Source organism: Cannabis sativa, chromosome 3 (assembly GCF_029168945.1).
Source record: "Cannabis sativa cultivar Pink pepper isolate KNU-18-1 chromosome 3, ASM2916894v1, whole genome shotgun sequence".
Classification (NCBI taxonomy): Eukaryota; Viridiplantae; Streptophyta; class Magnoliopsida; order Rosales; family Cannabaceae; genus Cannabis; species Cannabis sativa.
In genome coordinates, this window is record NC_083603.1 from 44,614,165 (window position 1) to 44,634,686 (window position 20,522).

Consider the following 20,522-nt stretch of genomic DNA (forward strand, 5'->3'; position numbering starts at 1 on the left):
AAAGTAAAAAATGAAATAAGTTGAAGGATTTTTTTTTAAAAAAAATGGCTGTACTTGTTATCGATTGATTAGCTTGAGGCCTCATACTTAGTTCATATAATTGTAACAAAATAATTAAATATCATTTAAAAATAATTAATTATTTGAAAATTTATTATAAGAAGAGAATTTTAATTTGTGTCAAAAGAAGTTTAATTTTTGTAAAAAAAATAAATTTTTTTGTTAATATTATAATTAAATGGCTTAATTATTAAAATAATTCAAGTAAGGATTTAAATATAAATATTAATTACTAAAAAGGTCTTGTTAAATATTTAATTAATTATTTTAAGAAAATAGTTAATTATAATTAAATAATTCTAAAAAAAGAATGCCTATTTAATTAATTATTTTAAAAAAATAGTTAATTATAATTAATTAAATCTAAAAAAGGAAAGTCTACCTATTAGTAACCTGCTATTACAGGTTAATGAAAAATGTAACCATATGGTTAAAATAAAAATGTAACCATTGAATAGTCACCCATATATATATATAACAAAAGTCATTTCAATTTGAGAGAATAGAAAATAAATAAGGGCATATGAGATAATGTGTCAAGCAATGAGAGAAGAACCAAGTTAATTTTGAGTGTTTTTGTATTTTGTGATCTCTATATGAGTTGAGTGTTTTCTCTAAAAGAGTTGAATGTTTCTCAATCTAAGCCTTTCTAAGAGAATTTTCGAGAATTTTCGAGAATTTTCTTCAAGTGAGTATTGAGTTTCCTCTAGAGGAATTCAATAAATTTTGCAGCATTGTTGTAACTCCATTGAAAGCAATAAAGAAGAAGGCTAGTGTTTGTTCTTCTTTATAGAGTTGTTCTAATTATTTTACTTTTGTTTATGTCAGCATCAACTTTAATTTTGAATCTTAATTTAGTTCATCATATCGATTAATTTTTTTGTTTAGTTTGATGTTCTTTGATGTATCTTAAATCACAAAAATTAAGCAATAAAATTTACATTTTTAGACAACTTTAAAATTCGAAAGTTGTATCATTAGAACGAGTATCTTGAAAAAAAAAATAGGGCCAATTGATAACTTTTGTAAAACACAAGGTCCAAAATAGTATTTACTCATAACAATATTACACATTAAAGGGTGCTAAAATATATTGGTGTCATGTAACAATGTTTAATTATTGGTGGCACCACCTAATACTATTTATGTCTTTTATCATTTCTCTCTAATAAATGTGTCCTTGGATACTAGTATGCCGAAGAGTGGATACGATCTCTTTTGTTAAGTTTTTTTTATTTTTATTTTTCTTTCCATATAAATGTTAATTATACTCTTAGAATTTATTTATGGAAAATTCTACAGTAGATCCTTTTAAAAGGTATGTATTTATATATTTTTATTTATTTTGGTATCTGAAATAATTTTTTTTATAGTCGTGTATGTTATAGTTATTAATAACATCTTGCAAAATTTTAAAAAATTCAAAAAAATTTAACACGCCAAAAGCAGGGTTCAAACAGTGTGTTGTATACGTGACTATTTTATTTTATACGCGCGTGAAATATACTGTTTGGACATTGCTTTCTATATTGTAAATTATTCTGAATTTCTTAAAATTTTGTAGAATATCTTAAATGACTATAACGTATACGAATATGAAAAAAATTACACTAATTTTTTTTTTGGATGCTAAAACAAGTAAAGTGCATCATTGCATCTCTTTTAAGGGGATGCATTGTAGAATCACCATTTATTTATTTACTAAAATTTAGTAACTCTGTGAAATTATGACTTGACAATTATAATTTATAAGTGTAATATAAATCTCACAAATGAACGAAATATATGCATACAAGTCTTTTATTTTTGGATAAATCTCATAGTATTTATTATTTAATTTGACTTCACAACATTAACACTTGTAGTAATAGCAGTCGCAGAATATCAAATTATATTAAAATCAAATCTTCACCACAAATTTGTCAAATCTCCTAATTTTTTAGAGCATTAATCCACTCCAAGGACAAGTAAGAGTCTCACTAAATTTGGTGCAAGTTGCATCTTAGGATAAGATTTCACCTTACCAAGAAAAGTAAAGATCTTATACACATTTGTTAAGATGCATTTGAAAAGTCCATTTATAAAAATCTATCTATATATTAAGGTGAGGTGTCACGTTAAAAACGTTTCTTTCTATATTATTTTTTTCAAACTTTTGTATTTTTTTTTAGAAACTATTGTGATGTTATGTAAGATATAAATAAAGGATTTCTTTTACTATTTGTAATTGTATCAAAACTAATATTTTCTATTTTATATAGGTGGTTAATTTATTCAATATTAGCCATCACACAAATAATAGTATTTTTATAAAATAATAATAAAAAAATACAAATATATTTTATAAAATAGAAAATAAATTATTTACAGTTCAACTCTATCATTCTGATAAATTATTTATAGTAGGGTTTTGATTTTCAGGTAACGGAGTGAGAGAAGTTTGAGATTGTCCAATAACATGGTGGAGATCTGGTATTTTGCTCTGATACCAAGATAGAAAATTTAGACAAAATAAAATTATCAACTCAACCAGACTAAATGTTGAATGTTCATTATATAGCAAAAGTAAATACATGAATGGGCACTTAGGCAATGCCACTTGGAAATAACAAAAATCAAGGCATAACAAATTTTTGTAACAAAAGAATATTCTGGAATACAAAGAAAGGACAGCCAATCATTGACAATGATTGGGTGCAGCTGCAATATCAGAGGTGCAACGTACCCTTTACACATTATTCTTAACAGATTATTCTTAACAGTTCTCTTTGATGGTCTATTTGACTAAGCCAGAAATAAGATATCACTAATGATAAATAATAATAAACAATAGCTCAATAACAATATCAATATAAAAGTGGTAGTAAAAATTACAATAAATTATATTTTATACCAGCCAAATTAAAGGGCTCAGCTCTGAACCTTGTCCACGAACTCTATAGAGGGTCTTAAACAAAAGGCATCACTTAATTAAATCTTAAGAGCTTGCTGTGGTTTCTGAATACAAGTATATGCAGCAATTAAATGGTATTTCCTACTCTTCTTATATAAGTAATATGAAAATAAGGAAAAGAAGAAGTTTTTCATGAAGCCAATCAGTCTCTCCAAAATAATCTTCTTAGTAAACCGCGGCGACGAGATCTACGTTCTATATCCTCGGCTGAAATATTCCAATTTCCAAAATCATCATGAGAAGCATAGAAGAAGACAAAAAAAAAAAAACATAGATAGATACATTATTGCCATGTGATTGTAAATTGCCTAGATTTTATTCAGTTCATGAGATTAAAAGGGTCACCTTTCAATCTTCCAGCTTGGTACAAAGCTTCTTCTGCGATGGGTCTCCACTGTTCGGCACATGAGTAGTTGATTCCCAGACCAACACTTAGTCCTCTCAATAGATGCACCGTCCTTAACACCGAAAACAGCTCCTCTGGAAAAGACTACCACAAGCACAGCACATAAAGAAAATTAGATTGTAGTTGAAAAGAGTAAAACTTTCACTGCTGTTTATTGTTTCTTCATCCATCACCAACTTAAATTCAATTAACATACTATTTTCTTCTCATAATATTAAACAGAATTCGAAACAAATATTTACTAGGTAAACCCCGGAAACATCATCATTTTAAAGAAACAATAAACATATCCATCGTTCATAGGTAACACCACAACAACTCATGTCTCAAAATCCTTGAGAACAAATTTATGTTTTTATGCATTTTTTGTTGCTCATTTATCATTATAGTAACTTTTTCCCTAAGCCTCTCAAAAGGACTGAATTCCATCAAGAGCTGTTCTTCAGAAAGTATAGAAGAATGGTGCACCTACTTTGTTTAACAGAAAAACGAAAAGAAATTCTTCTATAAGAAGAATAGAACAAGAAATAAGAGCAATGCAATATATATATCCTAGCTGATAAAACAGATACTAAGGTCCTGGAAATACGTAAGTAAATCACTAAGTATGCTTGGGATGCGAAGGCCCACCTGAACAGCAATTTTTTTAATAGAAGAATCCTCAGAGAAAGGTTGCAGCATTGTCACTCCAGGGGGTAATTTTGTGTCAAACATTGTCTCTGCCAGCCTGAACATTTCCTGCTGCTCGTTCTCACATTTGCTTAAGGTGCCTATGCCAAGTTCCCTATGATATATGTCAAGCCAATCGCATCTCAGAAAGGTATGAAATACAAGAGAAATCAAAAAAGAAAAATAGCCGTTTATGTTTACACTAACATATTATTTTTTTTATAAAAAAAAAAAATCATAACCCAGTTAAACACATCAGTCAACCTATCTATTAATTATTAAAGAAGTAACGAAATTAAATTCAATGTTTAATGCAGAATATCTGCAGAGAGATCATGAGTGTCATTTTCTTCTCTGTTGGTTTTTAGCTCATTGTTCCCTATTATCTATTCTCATATGGTATACTTTTGGTTACTTGACAAGAGACATATGAACCAATTTGTTTACAGAATGCTACCTGTAGCTTTCTGCCGCCCTTTTAGGGTCATTATCTGCTATGGCAAGAACAAGATTAGCATATCCAAACCTCAACGCATCTGGGAGATCCTTTACTTGCCCATAGTCTAGTAGGGCAACCTGATATGAAAAATTATCTGATGTTAGTACATAAATTGATCTTATGCACAAACTGTATAAGTAGCACCAGAATCTAATTATCTTTCGCACACATTTTCAAATTTCCCTATTATCAATATCTCTACAAAGCAAATTACTAACTGAAAAGTTCAAGTTAATGGTAGTAGTAACAAAATACAAAATCTCTGATGTCACAACTAGATTAGAAAAGGAATGAAGTGTTATGGGAGCATAAATGGGGTTTTCACTCGCCTCTGAACCTTTGCATATCAAGATATTTCCAGGGTGAGGATCTGCATGGAAGAAACCGCTCTTCAGAATCATTTGTCCATATGCTAGTGTTAAACTCTTGAGAATTTTCCTGCACTTTCAAAAAAAAAATAATAAGCTCTGTCTGTGCATAACTATTAGACTGATGGAAGAAATTTGTTCTCCTCTGTTTGATCTAAGCCTAAAACAAAATGCTTATAGGAATAAACTTGTTACATCAAAACCATATTGCTCAATCTAAGGTATGTTCAGCACTATTCAATGATAATTGAGTAAAAGGAATAAGTAATAGATTGAGGAAATAGGCCCTTCAAATGGAGAAAAGCACACTCAGCAATAAGCTAGGGAGGGAGAAAAACAAAATGGCATTTAAACAAAAGAATGAAAGATGGATCCCTCATTATCTGGCTTCAAACCTTCAAGTAATAGAAAGGCATAGACAGATTAAACGCAAGTAAATAGAAATTCGCAAGCCTATAGGAAGAGCCAATAAAACAAAAACCACACCAATGCTCAAGGAAGATCAGAGCCTTACTGCTTTGCTGCTGCTGCAACGTTACCATCAGGATTTATTCCTCTTTTTGCTATTTCATCACCAAGATTGAGGATTGGGACTCCGTCTATATATTCCATGACTAAAACTGTCCTGCTCAAACCCAAAGAAGAGAGAGAGAGAGAGAGGATATCACTGAAATGTTTTTCTCACATATACTTCAAAACAAACAATGAAACTGTGTAACATGGACAAAATAATAATCACGAAAAGAAAGGGGCAAAGAAGAAAAAAAGAAAAACATCCAGCTTTTCAGTTAACGAGAGTCATAAGATTAATTTGTCTTTGCACAAAAGGTATAGCATAGCCCAATATATGGTGAGAATCATATAGGCAGAGTGGCTAGAATGTTTTGTTTTATTAGAATGACTAATACAAAAGCAGAAACATGTTATGAGAAATAAAATACATATTTACCAACTACACCTTCTGCAAAACCACATACAGTGTTGAGAATCTAAGAGAGAAATTTATAAAACTAACGATTAATAAAAAAAATTATCAAATAAATAAACACCCCAGGTCCCCAGTGCATATTTTCCTGGAAAGACAGTTAGCCATTTACCACATATATCTAATATCTATGTATGAATGAGATAAATTGATATATCATCTTATTCCCCATTAGAAAATCCTAACCGAGAGATAGATTGGGATGAGGCATTACAAACCTAGTAACCATGTCTTTCACTACTCTAGGCACCACAACAGGAGTCTTTTTGTTGCTTTCACGCAGAAACCTTCCAATTTTTTCCATAGCATTAGCCTCCCTCACGAAGTCAAATTCGTATCCAATCTTACATGACATAAGTACAGAAAAATTACAATCCAACATTCATGATCTGATTCATATTTCACATTTAATCTCAATGGAAAACAAGTCAGAAAGGAAACAATGTGATACCTGTTTCTCCATTTCCTTGGTCACAGAAAAGAGATCAAATTTGATATCTGTTTTTTGCATATATAATGCAAAAGCTTGTAAGTTATGGATATCTGTCATCATCAGGTCCTGAACTCCAGGGTGTTGCACCTATTATAGACCAGAGAGATTTTAGAATTTTATGGACACTTAGAGCATACTATCCTGACACCAGACCTGCTCTCCTCACCTTGACAACAACATCGCTTTTATCGCCTTTCAATCTTGCTCGGTGGACCTAATTTGACCATAAAATGTAAAGTAAGCACAAATATCATGAAAAAAGAATCTATTTTCAAATTCGGTCCAAATACCTGTGCAATTGAGGCTGAACCAAGAGGGTACTCGTCAAATGTTTCAAACAGATCCCAAACATTTCGACCAAACTCCTTCTCCAGCTCATGTCTGACTACATCAAATGAAGTTGCAGGAGCTTGATCACACAGTGTAACTAGCCTTCTCACCCACGCAGCTGGAGCCAAGTCCGGTTTCCCAACAATTTGAGCAACCTAATTTAAACCCCGCCCCAAGACATGTTGATATCAAGCTCAAAAACTATAAAAACCAAAACCCCAAATAAAAAATGAAAAAACTTCACAACTCTTCATTCAAACCAGGTAAGAAATGTCTAAAAGAAACAGATTAAAAACAGAACAGGTAAGGCAAGGTGATTATAAAGCATAATTTCTAAAACAAATACTACAAAGTTTATTGACCATTTCCATCATACTCCATACACCAAGTCAACAAATTGAGATCCCCATTTTATAATTTGATACATTTTACTCGACTAAAATAATCAAAGCTGACATAATAAAAACAAAAACACATGCAAGGAAATGGATCCAAACCCATTTCAAATTCACAATTCCCTTTCCATTGAATTAAAATTCTGATGCAGAGCATAAAGGAAAATAAGCAAAGTACTTTGAGAAAGAAGCCGCCGAGGTCAGCACACATAGAATATATCTTCTCCGCCGCAAATTCATGCTGCCTCTCCCACATTTCATGCTGCTTCCTCGCATCTTTAACCAAACTCACTCGAACCTGAAAAACCTACACAAACGAAACAAAACAAAACCCACCAATCCATAAACTACCACAAATCCAAAACAACAGAGTACGCAATCAAAAATACACACACACAGAGAGAGAGAGAGAGAGACCTTGTAGCCAGTATAGATATCAACGGCTCGAATCCAAAACTGAAAGGAGCGTTGCCAAGGCCTGAAACGGGTGACAAGGTTGTCCTGAAAATCCTTGAAATCGAGAATGGGGAGGGGAAGCATTTGGGGTACGTCGTTGGAGTTCGTTATTGTCGTATTGATATTAAAAAGGTGCAACCTGAAGACATAGAGAAGTGGGGGAAAACGACAGAGAAAGGAAGGAATGGATATGTGGGAAGAAAGAAAATGTGGTGTTGAATTGAAGAAGAGAAGCAAAGAATCGAAAGCAGTAATATCAGAGGCAGAGGCAACAATGAAAATGACAGCCACAGGAAGAAGGAGAGAGAAAGAGGTTGTTGTGTTGTGTCGTGCATAGGAGTGTAGAGAGAATACTACTACAGAACAGAGTTGTGTCCCATGGTGATGATGGGGCATAGCATAGCATAGCTAAAGTGTGTAACTTTCTTGTGTTTAAATGCGTGGCTTGTAAGGCTTGTAATGTGTATATTACTGTATGTATCGACAAAAGGCTTTAAAACCTCCTTAAACTCAAACTACTACAACACTAGTTTACTAGATTAGATTAGATTCTACTAACTTCAGTGAGTTGAATGGAGATTGACAATTTTTCTTTTTTTATTTACTTATTTTTTGACTCACTAAAGAAAAATTATATTCTCTTCTTTTTCTTTTTCTTTTTCTTTAATTTCTTTTCTGTTTTTTTTTTTTATCTTTTACTTTTTCTTTACCAACATTGGTGTTTCACATTGATTATACCTATGTATTATGATTTTGGGGTGGGTGGGTATATGTAGTGTAGTCACAACATTCCTCTAATTTCGAATATTTTTTTTTTTGTTGAAGAAATTTTTAGAGGTTTTTTTACTTTTATATTTTAAAATAGTTTTTTTTTTGGTATTAATATAGAATTTTACAGAATTTCACACAAAATTCCACATAGCAATAAATCGAGCAACTAAAATCGCAATCAAAATCCATATAACAATACATATAAAAACCGGAGAAACTACCGAAACAACTTAAACCGTAAATTTGAAAAAAAAAATAATATATAAAGTAATTCTCCTAATTTATAATACATGTTAAAAAAATATATATTTTTCGTACAACAAAATGTTTTCCAATTTAAAAAAAGAAATCAATTATAATTATAATAAATACCATTATAAAAATTATGTATAAAAAGTATTGCAATTTTTTTTCGGAAGAAATATATAAAGTGCTGTTTAGTGCCTCAATTTGCATACCAACCAGTAAGATATTTTGGTGTGACAACTACATACTAGCCCAATAATTATATTTATTAAAAAGAAAAATGTACTTACATTTGATAGATGCCTAAAAGTTATACCAAAGTTTTCAATTTTGCATAATTTAAATAATATTTTATTAATAAGTAAACTAAAATTTGAAAACATTACATCAATACAGTTATAAGTTCACAATAATAACATATCTCAAGTCGTATTACTATTTAATGTGCTTAGGTTCCTCTTTTTATAATACGCCTTCACTACAAGAAAACTCAATTCTCATAGTAAGGGCCAAAGCTATAGGAATAGAGTGGGAGTAAGTTGAAATATACCTATTTTTTTTATTAGTTAACCAAAAATAATTTTATTTTAAATTCAATTGAAATGTGTTCACTTTTATAACTCTATTACTGATTATACCCTCACAGCTACACAAGTTAGAGTTGAATGAAGAGTTAGAGTATCGTTAGATGATAGGAGCATAATTGGTAGAGTTGTTGAAAAAAAAGGTAAAAATGAAAACTATAAAAAGAGGAGGTAAATATTAAACACAACTTAAAAGAGGTATACCATCTAATTTCCTAGATAGGATGTCTCATGCAAGTAAGCCGAAATTGCCCAAACATACAAATTGAAAGTAAACAAAGCAAAGTTTCCATTCTTGTTGAAAGTGGGGTCACCAATACTATAGCATTGTCCTTAACTAAGCTTGGATTGTTCTTTCTTTTATCATGAAAAGAAAAAGAAAAGCAAATAAATAAAGCCTGAAATGGAAATGATCTACTAGATACGCATCAAATCTTTAGATAGATGTAAGAGAGGGTAGTGAGAAGTAGGACAAACTTGGAAAGAAATTTGGCATTTAAAGAAGGTGGCCATAAATGGTGAACATTTTGGGCCTTTTCCAACCAAACCCCACCCTCACTACCCCAAAAAAATTCTGAGAAAACAATATCCTTGTAAAACAATATAAACGGATATTTTTAATTGATGAGAAGCATGAAAAGGAAATGACACTCCAACATTCCATTATCATTGAATAAGAACTCATGTGATGATGACTCTCTCTACCTACAAATCTATCACTCGTGATAGTTTCTGGATCCGGTTCAACAAGAAGTCTCCCTGCTTGATGGTTGCTTGGTACAAAGCGTTCTTTGCATCAGGCCGGTTAGTTTCAAGAACACCGGCAACTTTGTCGATCTTGCAGTGTAGCTTTCCTGCTGCGATGAATCGAGACAGCTCCCTGTAACCGTCGAAAGTTTATATATTAATTCATGGTTCAACCCGAAAACATTTGCACTACAACAGCCTTATAAACAAAAAGTAATGTAAAGAAAACTTACACATCAATGAATTCTACTGTAACACCAAAAGCCTTTGCCATTGCTTCAATGGTGACACTCTTGTACGATTCCAAAAACTGAGAATAAACGACGGTTCTGACTTCCCGCATGTAATACCGGAAGTGGGGATGAAGGTAGCGGTCCAATTTAATTTGTTCTGTCAGACCGGCTGAAGTAACAAGGAATAATTTAGTATATAACTTATGTCGCAACATCATCCATAGACCAATAAAATGGGATAAAAATCACAAACAAAAGCTCAGCTGAGTAAGACCACAAAATAGATGAAGTTTACTGACAAAATCAATATTTCTAGCCTTTTTTCAGATTACTAGAAAATAAGTAATGTAGATTCACACACACTTACCGAATGCTGTGAAAAACGATTTGTATTGACAATCGTATAGGGAGTTCAAGAAATCAGAAAGATATGGGATCTTCCCAATCACTGTCAGTATCTCTGGTGCATCTACTACCTATCATATTTTCAAATAGAGTTAGTAACAGTAGCTAGCATGTGCCAATTACTTAAGAAAAATAAATAAAGGTCAAAACGATTGTGAATACCTTTTGTTTTAGAGAAACTCTATCCAATGATATGATACTTGTAAGGACGGTGTAAAATATGAAAGTGTCGTATGGGAAAATTTCATAAGTAGTGAATGTTGAAATGGAATCCAAGAACAGAGTAGCTGCCTTCTTAAAATTCCGAGTAGACATATAAAACAGGCCTTCATACACCTTCAATCGATTCTTCCTCTCCCAATCACCTCCCTCTTCAAACAAGCTGTCATCATGCAGCAAATGTTAAATTAACAAAGAGTCACTGAAAAATAAACATAGTATTGTGTGAATTCACGTCTCCACTTACTTCTTTGCCTTATCTATACTTTTAGAAATGAGGTCAAAATCCATGTAAAAGAAACCGAGCTGCAAAGTATGAAAAACTAAGTCCATCTTTTGTCCAACTGCAACAGTTTTGCTTTCTGTCACCTTGAGTTGTTCTAATGCTTTTTCCTGGGTTCACAAGAGAGTAAATTTATGCAGAATAAGACACAAGAAAGCATAATGAGATTGATACACCTTTTAAAAAAAAAAAATTATATAACCAATATACCTTGTCACCAACTTGGATAAAGAACAACGATTTGGCTAAATGAGCTTCTCTAACTTCACTTTCACCCAAGTTCTCTTCCGCATCAGCAATTCTAGACGCAACCAATGCATGAAAATGATTTGAGATTGAGAACAATGGAATACTATTATAAATACCATGCAAGCAAACAATAGATATAAAATTGATCTAAATTTAAGAACAATGCTAATACACTAGAAATTACTTTGAGCGCACTCGCTATTCCTATCATGCGATAATCGTGAATCATGACCACTCGTGTTTTCAAAACAAAGTACATAACTCCAACAATATTTTTTATAAAACTGGGATCCCCACCTAACCCTGCAATATTTGGGGACCAGAAAACTATAGCAAAGGTGCCTAGGAGGGACTCAAACCTCAAACCTTCTGTAAGCAAACCACATGTCTAACCATTTCAACTACTCCTCTTGGGTACATAACTACAACATTAGAGCACTAGGCAAAACATTGGTTAAGAAACCATTGCAAAGTCGGGTCAGCTACATATGCGAGTTTGGGAGAATTTCAACAAAAAAGAAAAAAAAAATCATTGCACACATTTACATAGATGCTATGCTACTGATTACTGATACTTTTTAACTACTCTAGTCTACATTCTCTTTCTTAACCAGAGGCCCGAAACCACTCTAAAACCTATTAAAGCAGACACAGAATCCACTTAAACGTGCCCACCAAATCATTTCTATTAAAACTTGAAACCGAACACCAATTATCACAGTATAGGCAGATATATAATAGTAAGTGACGTCCAATAGAATACTTAATGCCCCTTGTTTAACAACTTCCTAAGCTTATCGCAAATCTAAGATCGCTTTTGCTCTTATGATAGTGAAACTCCAGGGTCGAATTGGCCAGTTAAGAAAACATCTTTAAGCATGTAAGCAAGGAATTTTGGGAGCCCTTCCCCAACTATCAAATTAAACAATTAGTACTAGCATGGAAGAACCACATTCAGATTTATAGAAGAAGAAAATTAAATGTTAAACCTTTTTAATAGCTCGGGATCTCAAAATCAATGCCAACAAACGCAAATAAGTAAATTTCAAAAGCCATCCACAAAATTTCAAAACCTAAAAATTTAAAATTGAAGTTCTATTCCCAATCTTCTCGTCAAGCAATGTCTTAAAGAAAAAAAAAGACGCAAACTCACTTCTCGTCAAGCTTCTTAAGCTCCTCCTCGATCTTTGCGCGCATCAAATCCAATAGAGCCTGATCCAATTCCAGCACCGAATCCGCAACTAGGGTTTCGTACAACGGAGCCATACCTACATTATCGACCCACAGAGACATTTACATGAAATTGAAGAATAAGAAACAACAATAAGCAGAGAATCATTGGAAATGATGAGTTACCATCAGCTTTGACGGAGGTCAAGACCTCGTCCCTTAGGCGAACCTTCTCGATGTCTTGTACATCAGAGTGAGAGAGAAGAAATAGCTTGTTGGCTAGAACGAGGTGAGCTTGCTGAGTTCCCTCCTGTCCTTCCATGGCGATTTTCAGTGAGTTAGGTTACCGAGTTTGGGGCTGGGGCTTTGTGCTTTGCTTGAGCAAGGAGGAACTGATTGAAACAAACCAAACCAAAGGAGTTTTTTATTTTATGATTATTAAAAGGTATTTCGCATTTTAGTCCTTTTTTTTCTTTTTTTTTTGAGGGATTCGCAATTGATAGGAGTAAAATTGGTAGAATAAATAAAAAAAAAAAAGTAAAGATAATAAATTTTAAAATAAAGGATAAAAATTATTGGACATACTATTTTTAATTTTTTTTTCAAATTTATTGTTTAGTTTTTAGATAGTTTAAAAAAATTATTTTTGAAGTGTAAGAATAAAAATCAAAATTAAATTTTAATTATTTGTAAACTGTTATAAATATTAATAATTATGTGGATGTCCAAATCTTTTATTTATTACCATAATTGTAATCAACATTCCTCTTTTCCTTAGTTTCCCTTTTTCTTAGTTTCTTATTTGTATAAATAGGGGTTCACCCCATTGGAATAAACAACTCAGAAATTCTCATTCTCTTTCTCTCTTCTTCTTCTTTCTTCTCATCTACTTTATATTATTTTATATTATTTTATAACACGTTATCAGCACGAGTCTCTGCCCAAGCTTCAAGCATGAATCTCTGCCTAAGACCCAATGTAAGTATTTTGTTAAAGTTCTTGAATTGTTTCAAAGTCACGATACACTAAATATATATTTATATATATACTCATCTGACTGAAACAATTTCTAGAATCATTTGGTTTCCTTTTTCTTTTTATCTATATATCTATATATTATATATGTATGTATATGTTTTTATATATTTATTATTAATTTCATATATATATTATGTTCTTATTATTCATAATATTTACAATATATGTGTGCCTATGATATGATAGAGAAAATCTATATAAATTATACATATATCCAAAAGATTATGTATTATCGATAAAATATTGCATATATCCTAAAGATTATGCATCATCGATAAAATATTGCATATATCCTGAAGATTATGCATCATCGATAAAATATTGCATATATCCTGAAGATTATGCATCATCGATAAAAAATTGTATATATCCCGAAGATTATGCATCATCGATAAAATATTGCATATATCCTGATGATTATGCGTCCTCAATAAAATCTTGCATATATCCTGAAGATTATGCAAACGTAATATTCATTATATAGTTGATGGATATATAATGAAAGAGATGAATACATATTTATATATATGTTCTTGTATTCTTTGAGGACAATGAAAAGTAATCTAATATCGATATAGATTTTGACAAACATTTCCTGAAGTAAATGTTTTATATTTGTCAAAAAAAATGATTGTATTTATGTGAATACAACTAAAGAATCATTAAAAATGATTATTATTGATGCAATTTTATAGTGGGTTTTGAATATCCAAAAAGAATATTAAGAAAATTGCATTGAAACATCAAAGTATAAGAATAACAATGAGCATGACTAATGTTATTTAAATACATGAGGCATGTATTTATTGTTCATCATTCCCTGCAGAGAATGATATGAATTGAAGTCAATTACTTTTAAAGATTCCTCGTATTAGTCATGTTATATTATACATTGTTATTACTTGCAATGTTGGAAATTATTGAATCTGACATATATTAAAGATTAAATTTTGCATACATCTTGGAGACTATGCAAAAATTGCATTCATATATTCTTTGAAATATCGTAAAAGAAATTGTTGAATAATTTCTTATATTCTTATGGATGAACAAGTAATAAATTTTTAAGAAATTTTAATAATGTTCTACTTGTTCAACGTCATTCCCCGAAGTGAATGTAATGATTTTAAATAATCAATGACATTATTTACTACTCAAATATTTCCAGAAAAAAGTGGAAACAACCAAAAGATGAGATACCACACACAATCAAAGTGCATGAAATCTATATATCATGTGTGGAATTGAATAATAGTGGTCGCGTACTCGTAGTACGGACACACTTATAATCAAGATAAAAGTATACTTGATTATTTAATAGAATGTGAATTGTACAAACTTATTGTACATTTAGAATATTTAAATATCATTACCTAAAGAGAATGAATAGACATGAAATTCTATTTCAAAGAATATAGATTTCACATATATTGGTAATGCCGGAAGCAAATTAATATATACATATTTTATTATTTCTTGTAATCAATAGTTTCAAACTATTGTTGGTACATGATATGTAAATATATAGTTGCCATATAATTCAGTTTGCATATTCCCAAAAGTGGATATATAATTTACTAATATTTGTTAGTGATCCAATATAATCAAAGTGATAAAGAATCACAAAATGATTATTTGAAAAGCTTCCTAAAGAAGTCTTACATACAATTGCTACTTAGAGTAGTAAAATATATTTGTATGTACCTAGATGTATAACTTTTATCTAGTTATGAAAGTATAATAAGAAATAACTTATTATATGTACTGGTTGTACATTTAAATATATAATATATCAAGTCATGATAATTAGACTGATGAATAGTCTATTAATAAATTAGACGACTTGTTAAAAAGATACCAGGAAACATGAATGATATATTATGGTTATATCTATTTGACTATTATAACAACATGATGAAGTTGTCATGTACATTTTATATTATACACATCATTGAATTGATGATAGTGATTCCTGAAGAAATATAAAGTTTGATAAACATAATAGTGACTCCTGAAGAGTGTATATGTTTTGGAGAATAATATAATTATATTATTCGTGTATATAAAATGAAACTCGTAATGATTATGTTGAAATGAATTTACATTACCTTTTGAAAGTTTCATTGAAATACAAATTATAGTGAACCTGAAGTTCATGAATTGAATTTTTTTGACATGATCAATCATATGCAATAAATTGTCAAAGAATTTGACTAAATTTTGTTGAAGAACCAGAAGATTCTTCTCATTGTTAATTTATAAGGCTCAAAAGAAGAATGTGCATATATTTGCACATAAAAAATATTTAAATTATATTTCTTTAACAGTCTTGAGCCATTATTAGATTTTTATTGCATAGTTTCTTATCGATGTGATAAGATTATATGATCATGCATTTACAAAATGTGTAAATTTATGTATTTCTAATTATACACGTATGACTCATTCTTAGAAATGAATTAAGTTCATAAGTATTGAACTTGAAACTGAAGTTATTGAACTTGAAGTTTAATGTCATATAATATATATGAGTTTAAATAGATATTGATTCATTGTGATATATTGAAATCCCTACGTGTGTATTAATATTATTAGATATCACAATTTCTTAAAATTCTCTCGATCGGGGGAGAGTAAGCGATTCAGGATCGATGATAATTTTTGAAAAATGATCCTTGCACAAAGTTATAAGAACGATATAGTTCAAAATGATATATACCAACTGCAAATCAATATTACTCAAAGTTGAGATAGAATGAGTTGAAAACGCCTGAAGCGTAAATGAACAATGTAGAAATTATTAATAAATGTTCATTTGATTTGCCCTGAAGTTGTTAAATCTAGAGGTACTCATGGAGATACCTTAATGTTATAAAGTATTAAAATGATAACCGTGATGAAAACGGTACTCGAAAAGACTCCCAAGAGAAGTTAGACATAACACATTTGATCATAATTGAATCCCTGAAGTGATTCTATATAGGTACCTATAAATGATAAACATATTTGAAAAATATGTAATTTAAAGAGATCTCTATAAGTTATGTCAATATGGGAGGAAATTATCATTTATTGAAATTTTTGTCGACAATAAATATTGAATGTTTGCATATGCAATAAACTAACATGAGATAGCAAGGATCATGGTATTAGATTTGTTGAGAATCATCGACATACATTTTGATTTTTGGCCAAAATATTATGATGCAATCCAGGCAAATTTACTCACATAAAGTGAAGTAAGACCTGTAGGGTGTGCAAATAAATATTTCTAATGAGAAATTTGCATATATGTATTTGTACATAATGAATTGTTGTACAAAGTTTGCATAGACACGAGATTGATTGAAGTAAGGCTTAAATATTGAGAAAATATAATCATGATTTGATTATAGCCTGGAATATATTTTATGAGGATTTATAAGCGTCACATAAATGTTGCAACAAAAGTTATTTATTTGGAGCTCCTAATATAGTGAGAATTTGAAATAAGCCTTATCTAAAAATTCTAAAAGAATTTAATACATGTCTTAAGTGATATAAATTCAAAGTCGCGCGCACTATATGACAAAGATCTTTGTATGAAATAAAGACATGTAAGTAAATTATTATTTGAAAAATACCTATGGTTGTCTATGCAATATAAATACGTAAATTATACGTTGTGATAGACTCTTGAAGAGTTTTTGATTAATTGAAGAACAAACTTTTATTTCTTTTGTATTTCGAGAAATATTAATGTATAAAGTTTGTTCATTAGTATTGAAGTCCTGAAGTACTTCATATGTATCAAGAATTATAGATATATGATCATTTGATATGGAAATTAAGATCATAAAACAAGATGGAATAAATATATGGTCTTGGAGTACCATCATTGTCACAAATGAAAATTTATAGTACCATTAATGTGTTATGTTCATATCTACTTGAAATTTTAAATTTTCGTATGAACAAAGTTGTGTACACACATGAATGATACAATTAGTTGGATAAAGACGAATGTTCCACGAACCCCTCATCTATAATTTAGAAGTCCATGCATACTCTGGAAGAGTTATAGAAAATATATGATCAAAGATTATATATGGTGATATTTTAAAAGTGACAACAATAATCTTATGAGATATATATCACCAAAAGAATTATGGATCATATGTGCATGAGGGGGAGACATATTCATGTTGCACTCTTTTTTCCTTAGTTCACGTTTTCTCCCAATGGGTTTTCCTGGCAAGGTTTTTAACGAGGCAACTTGCAAATAATTATGAATATGAAATATATATTGTACTCTTTTCCCTAGCTCAGATTTTGTCCCACTGGGTTTTTCTGGCAAGGTTTTTAACGAGGCAACTATAAATCATGTTAACATACTTGCATTTTATGAAGCAAGTAGAGAATGCGTGTGAGTGAGAACATTGACATAGCATATTCGGGAAACATATGGATTGCACTCAATAAAGAAGTATCAACCCAAGCAATTCTCTATGGATAATACTGCTTGCATCGTTCAACTAAAAGGAGGTACATTGAAGGAGATAGAGTTAGAACACATTCCACGAAATTCTTCTTTATACGCTTCAAGAAAATGCATATTGATGTTCAACATATTCAATCAAGTGTCAATCTTACAAACTTATTCACAAAGTTATTACCAACATCAACATTTGAGAAGACGGCAGACAAGATCGAAATTCGTCGATTAGAAGATCTCCACAAATGCCTAAATGAGGGGGAGGGAGTTAGTTTACACTATACTCTTTTTCCTTTGACCAAGTTTTCAGCAAAATTTTTAATAAGGCAGCTATTATGGACATCCAAGGGGAGTGTTATAAATATTAATAATTATGTGGATGTCCAAATCTTTTATTTATTACCATAATTGTAATCAACATTCCTCTTTTCCTTAGTTTCCCTTTTTCGTAGTTTTTTAATATCTCACTCTTGTATTTGTATAAATAGGGGTTCACCCCATTGGAATAAACAACTCAGAAATTCTCATTCTCTTTCTCTCTTCTTCTTCTTTCTTCTCATCTACTTTATATTATTTTATATTATTTTATAACATAAACATAATTTATTTATGGTACTTTTTTATTTTTATAACTTTAAACATAATTTATTTATGGCCACGAACTACGGTAAGAGTAATTTTTTTTAACAACTTTAAAAAGCTGCTTAAAATTTAATTTGTTTAAAATAAACATGCAAACAATATCAAGAACCTACTGTATAAATAAGCCCTATAAATTATTTTCCAAACACACTATTTGAATTTAACCAAATATTTTCATACACAATCAGATAATTTGTCCAAATAATTTTATTATTTATCCTTGTCCAAATGCATGGTTTATGAAATTTCCCCTATAAAAAAGCCTATGCCGAGAATTTGGTGCTTAGGATCTTTTCTAATGTTTAGTCTCGTCTGATTATTATTATTATTATTATTATTATTATTATTATTATATTTTTTTTTTGCGTTTCTGTTTAAGTTTGTAACTGATTTTTTTTTTTTAAAATAACAATATCGATTTTAAAACGTCAGATATTAATTTCAAAAACAAACGTAGAGTATTAAAATATATAACTATCGATATTGTATATGAGCGAGAAAGGGAATGATTAGAAGAGATAAAGAGAATAATGAGCTCCTTAATGTCAACTATTAGTGATGATTTACTATTGGAAATACTTCTCAGACTTCCTGATTTTAGATCCATAGTACAGTGTGCTTGCGTTTCCAAGCGATGGTTCTCGACAATTCGTAGTTCAAAGACTTATTTTAGTCACAAATTTAATCAATATCACCGTCAAAAAAGACTTGATAATAAGTCTTCGTCATCTCCTTGTCCTTTTACTCTACTAATTACAGATATTCATTATACGATAGGTTCTTCTGCTTTTTCATATGAATTTTTCTCTGAAAGATCAAAAGTTTTTGGATACGGACAAGAAAAGACATTAGAGTTTTTACCTTGGAATGATAATAAATTTTGTGTTTTATGGACGTGGTTCGAAGACTTGTTACTAATTGAACTTTGTAAGGAAAGAAGTTTGTATATTTGCAACCCTTTTACAAAGGAGTATATTAAGCTTCCAGAGACACCAACTTCCCAAATATGTCGTAGATATGCTTTAGTGGTATTAAGAGGTGATGTTAATACTAGTAGTAATATTGTGACATCAATTAAGTATAAAGTGGTTAAAATTAGTGTCGATAAAAAAAATCCTATATTCAAATCAATAATATTTCATGATTTTCGATTAAGTATTTTTTCTTCTGAGACTGAACAATGGAATCATTCAACTATCAATTTTCAAATTCCTGTGAATGTATGGTATCATCACAGTTCTGTAGTTGGAAGTAACGGAACTATATATTTCCAATATGGAACGTTGGAAATTCAAGGTATTCTTGCATTGAATATTTATTCACAACAATGTCGTATGATTAGTTTGCCTTCTAAGGACCCGAGATTTCAAAATCCAATGATAATAGGGTTGGTTCGAGGGAGAGTGCGAGTGGCACACTCTAAGTGCTTTGATGAGAAAAAACAATTGTATGGTTTAATTGTGTGGGAATTGGTTGATCATGAGGATAGAGATGATAAAATGATTTCTTGGAAAGTTGTCCAATTTCATAATAGAATTATTTGGAAGTTCGGTTGCGATATACTCGCTTTCCATCCCGATGATGAAGATGTGTTCTTCTATTCACATTTCAATGATAAAATTGAGATTGAGATTTTTCAATGTCGAATTCTTTATAGGAATTACTTTCGTATTAAAACACTTTGTCATATTTCGAATGTTTCCCACTTCTTTTTACATGAATGGAAGATTATAAGAGCCGTTCCTCTCCTACATCCTTGGTGGCCTACTCGAATTTCTCCAATTTAAATTATTAGTTTGATTGAATAATTTGTCGTATTAGTATTTTTTTTTTTATAAATTAGCAAT

General features: G+C 30.5%; 2 protein-coding genes across 2 annotated transcripts; both read right to left on the bottom strand.

The window, feature by feature from the left end:
* Positions 1-2,877: 2,877 nt before the first annotated feature.
* LOC115711197 (uncharacterized) lies at positions 2,878-8,267 on the bottom strand. The gene is made up of 12 exons (XM_030639523.2): positions 7,576-8,267; positions 7,337-7,465; positions 6,724-6,918; positions 6,600-6,647; positions 6,392-6,520; positions 6,159-6,283; positions 5,470-5,580; positions 4,917-5,025; positions 4,546-4,664; positions 4,050-4,203; positions 3,359-3,503; positions 2,878-3,220 (listed from the first exon to the last, which is right to left on the bottom strand). The coding sequence occupies exons 1-12, from the start codon at positions 8,008-8,010 to the stop codon at positions 3,156-3,158; spliced, it is 1,764 nt and encodes a 587-aa protein (XP_030495383.2). The 5' UTR covers positions 8,011-8,267; the 3' UTR covers positions 2,878-3,155.
* Positions 8,268-9,619: 1,352 nt separating this feature from the next.
* On the bottom strand, positions 9,620-13,016 carry LOC115711198 (26S proteasome non-ATPase regulatory subunit 6 homolog). The gene is made up of 8 exons (XM_030639525.2): positions 12,708-13,016; positions 12,505-12,619; positions 11,313-11,403; positions 11,067-11,212; positions 10,763-10,982; positions 10,563-10,671; positions 10,196-10,364; positions 9,620-10,095 (listed from the first exon to the last, which is right to left on the bottom strand). Exons 1-8 carry the CDS (start codon positions 12,841-12,843, stop codon positions 9,921-9,923), a joined length of 1,161 nt encoding a protein of 386 aa, XP_030495385.1. The 5' UTR covers positions 12,844-13,016; the 3' UTR covers positions 9,620-9,920.
* Positions 13,017-20,522: the final 7,506 nt, after the last annotated feature.